The sequence below is a fragment of the Apaloderma vittatum genome, unplaced genomic scaffold (assembly GCF_000703405.1).
Source record: "Apaloderma vittatum isolate BGI_N311 unplaced genomic scaffold, ASM70340v1 scaffold28887, whole genome shotgun sequence".
NCBI lineage: Eukaryota > Metazoa > Chordata > Aves > Trogoniformes > Trogonidae > Apaloderma > Apaloderma vittatum.
This window is the reverse complement of record NW_009728278.1, coordinates 1-3443: the sequence shown is the minus strand read 5'-3', so window position 1 is coordinate 3443 and position 3443 is coordinate 1. Positions and strand designations below refer to the sequence as shown.

Genomic DNA, 3443 nt, shown 5'->3' with positions numbered 1-3443 from the left:
TTTTTTTTGAAGTTTAGGCACAAATGCATTGTCCCACAGTGTGGAGAAGATTGCCGTTCAGTCTCTTAGGCTGTGCACGTACAGCTCGGAACATACTGCGTTAGACATTCTGCGTGATATGTTAAAGAGAGTCGTCCCTCAAGTTGCACTTCTTTATTTTTTTTTTCTTGTCTCTTGGTAGTTTGTTGGTTTTTTTTTTTCCTGCGTGGTTTTTTTTTTTTTCCCCTCTCAGTTTCATCAACCGGGAATGCTGAAAAAATTCTCTTGCGTCTGCGATTCTTTTAACTACTCAGACTTGTCTTATATTACAAAAAAAGGGGGGTTAAGGAGAAGTGTTTACGTGGGGGTTTAAGATAATACAGCTCTTAAGGAAGTGGTCTCTTGCTTTAAATGAAGAAATGTGGCAACTTGGACCTGTGGAAGAAGTGAAAAAAAAAAAAAATTTCATCAGTCGACCCCAAAATCCACGTCGGACCCCTGCAAAAAAAGAGAGAAAACCCCCCAAACTTGCCTTTTTTCTCGTGTTTCGGGTTGGTTTCGCCTCGTTTTTTTACATCTGTCCCATGTGATTGGAGGCGTCGCCCATGCCGGGGTGGGGTCCCGCCAGGGAAAGCGGAGGAGGATCCGAAGATACTTTCTCTTCTTCCCTTCTTTTCAGACACGCCGCTTTAGGGTTCAGGTTTCTTTCTGTTGCATGGAAGCCAAAAAAAAAAAAAAAGAATAAAAAGGCTGTTTCGTTAAAATAATCGCACGTTGAAATTCTGAGTTATTCTGGTTCTGTGCCGGGAATTTCATGGTGGGGATGGGAACAACCCAACGGACAAGCTTAGATGTTGGCTGGGACCTTGAGGATCATCTAGTCCAACCCTTTAAGGTAAAGAAAGAGTTTAAATGAGCTGAGCCTTAAAGGAGTTGAGCCTTGAAGGAGTTGAGCCTTGAAGGAGCTGAGCCTTAAAGGAGCTGAGCTTTAAAGGAGCTGAGCCTTAAATAAGCTGAGCCTTAGAATCACAGAATCATAGAATGGTCCAGGCTGGAAGGGACCTCAGAGATCATTTTAATCCAGCCTCCCTGTCGCCAGGGACGCCACCTCTCGACTAGATCAGGCACCACATGGGGACCGAACGGGAATGGAACCCGGGACCCTCCCGTTGTTAGCGCCACGCTCAACTGACTGAGCTAGCCAGCCCCCTAAAATAAGCTGAGCCTTAAAACTGCCTCAAGTTGAGCAACTCATCACTCCTTTCAGATTGTTCCAAGGTTTAACTGTTCTCACGGTGAAAAATTTCCCCCCGGAGTTCTTGCGTCCATCACCCCTCGTCTCCGCTACCACCTCGGGCTTTCCCAGCTTCGCCTTGAGCTCAGACTAACCTCGGACTTGCTGCTCTAAGCTGAGGATGACGGCGACAGCCTGGTGTAAGATCAGCAGCTTGGTCTGGGGCTTGTCGCTCTTGAGGTGGAGCTGCACCATCCGGCCCAACTCCTTGAAAGCCTCGTTGATGTCGCGGACGCGCAGGCGCTCCCGAGCGTTGTTGGCCATCCTCCTTTCTTTTTCCCTCTCGGCTTTCTGCTCCGGGGTCAGGTCTTCGTCATCGTTATTGCTGGGAGGGACAAAAGGAACACGTCATTTTCTAACGAGGCAAACCCAGACTTTTTTTTCTTCCCGGTGACGTGTTTTATCACTGCAACGTTTCAAACCGTGGTCACCCCTGCACCCCAAAAGACACGCGGGGTGGCTTCTGCGTCCTTTGGGCAACAAAACCTGCTTTTCACCCAGAGCAAAACAATGATTTTAAACGGGAAAAAGCATCTGACTGGTGAGTCAGCGGTGCTGTACGGTTTGAATGGGTTCTGCAAACGGAGTGGGACGTTTTCGGCAGCCTTCACGCCGTGGAACGAAATATCAAGAGTCACCTTTTAAAGCTGGAAGCACGTCCAAAGGCAAAAAAACCCATGTTAGCCTACAAAAGCTTCAAAGCACGTACAAAGGCGCATAAGCGACAGCGGATTCGTGGAGTTTAACAGCAACTACGAGCGCCTCGCATGGGCAGGAAGGGGCTTTCTCCTTCCCAGATCGTAAACGTGCGTGAAAGCCTCACCTCTATGTGTGGTTAATCCGACATTAATTGAGAGAAAATCTCAAGCGTCAGATATTTTCTCCTGCCGTAAGAGATGGGGACTTAACGAACATTTTGACCGGCGGCCCCAGTCTCGCGGGGGCTGCTCTGACACTTCTTACCTCGGCTCGATCCAATCCACCTGCAACTTGGCTAATACTCCCCCTGCTCCCCAAAATTCTTAGGTGAAACCCTCCGCTTAAACCTAATTGAGAGAAAATCTCAAGCGTCAGATATTTTCTCCTGCCGTAAGAGATGGGGACTTAACGAACATTTTGACCGGCGGCCCCAGTCTCGCGGGGGCTGCTCTGACACTTCTTACCTCGGCTCGATCCAATCCACCTGCAACTTGGCTAATACTCCCCCTGCTCCCCAAAATTCTTAGGTGAAACCCTCCGCTTAAACCCAGCGAGCCCCATGGGTTTCCAGCGAGAACAACAAATTTATTTCAGAGGTAAAAGCAAAGCACGGGGTCGGTTCATTCGGATGCGGGCGCCATCAGCTCTTAGGGCACGTTTTTGAGACGAGATGAAAAACCCGTCCTTGTATTCCAATTTGCGCGCAGAGAAACAGCCCAATTGGTCCGTTTGAGAGCAACGCGATAGATCGTGGAGGAATTTGCTCGCTGCCCAAATTTGCAAATTGTTCAGGTTGGAGTACGGGTACCAGACACCCTTCCCCTCACGCTGTGGTTTTACCTGCCAGGAAAAAACCTCAAAAGTTTCCTCCTGTTCTGTTCACTTCATCGAAATCCAGTAAAGGAATTAAATGAAGCGACACTATTATATACTGTTACCTAGATCTTGACCTAGTAATTGATTTGATATCCTTCTTGTCATCCTCTAGTTTCTTGTCCTCAGAAGACTTGGCGTCCTGGAGGTTTTCGTCGCCCTCGTCGTCGGATTTGATTTCGGAGCTCCCCGAAGACACGCTCTGCCCTTGCAGCCCGGTCGGCATGCCTGCGAGGGAACAACACACGCGTGGTCAGGCAGTGGAGACGCTGCTACTCGCGTCCTTCCAAAAAATATCCATCTTTAATACGTCATTCTCCCAACACAACTGAACCTGAGCGAGACCTCATAAAGCGTCGGAGCACCTGCGGCTTTTTCTTCCACGCTTTAAGCTCATCGAACCATTAAGGTTGGAAAAGATCTCTAAGATCAAGTCCAACCGTCAACGCGACACCACCATGGCCGCTAAATCATATCCGCGTTTCCATGGTTTTTTGGAAGATCAGCTGCCTCGAGGTGTTAAGGGCAAACCCTGATGTCCCCCCGCTTGGTAATCATAGAACCACCGAATAGTTTCAGCTGGAAGAGACCTTGAAGA

The 3443-nt window shown here is 48.7% G+C and overlaps 1 protein-coding gene across 1 annotated transcript; it reads right to left on the bottom strand.

Annotated features, from left to right (window-relative positions):
• Positions 1 to 550: 550 nt before the first annotated feature.
• Positions 551 to 3071, bottom strand: LOC104277408 (transcription factor 4). The gene is made up of 3 exons (XM_009874030.1): positions 2911 to 3071; positions 1369 to 1598; positions 551 to 687 (listed from the first exon to the last, which is right to left on the bottom strand). Exons 1-3 carry the CDS (start codon positions 3069 to 3071, stop codon positions 551 to 553), a joined length of 528 nt encoding a protein of 175 aa, XP_009872332.1.
• Between the last annotated feature and the right edge of the window lie 372 nt (positions 3072 to 3443).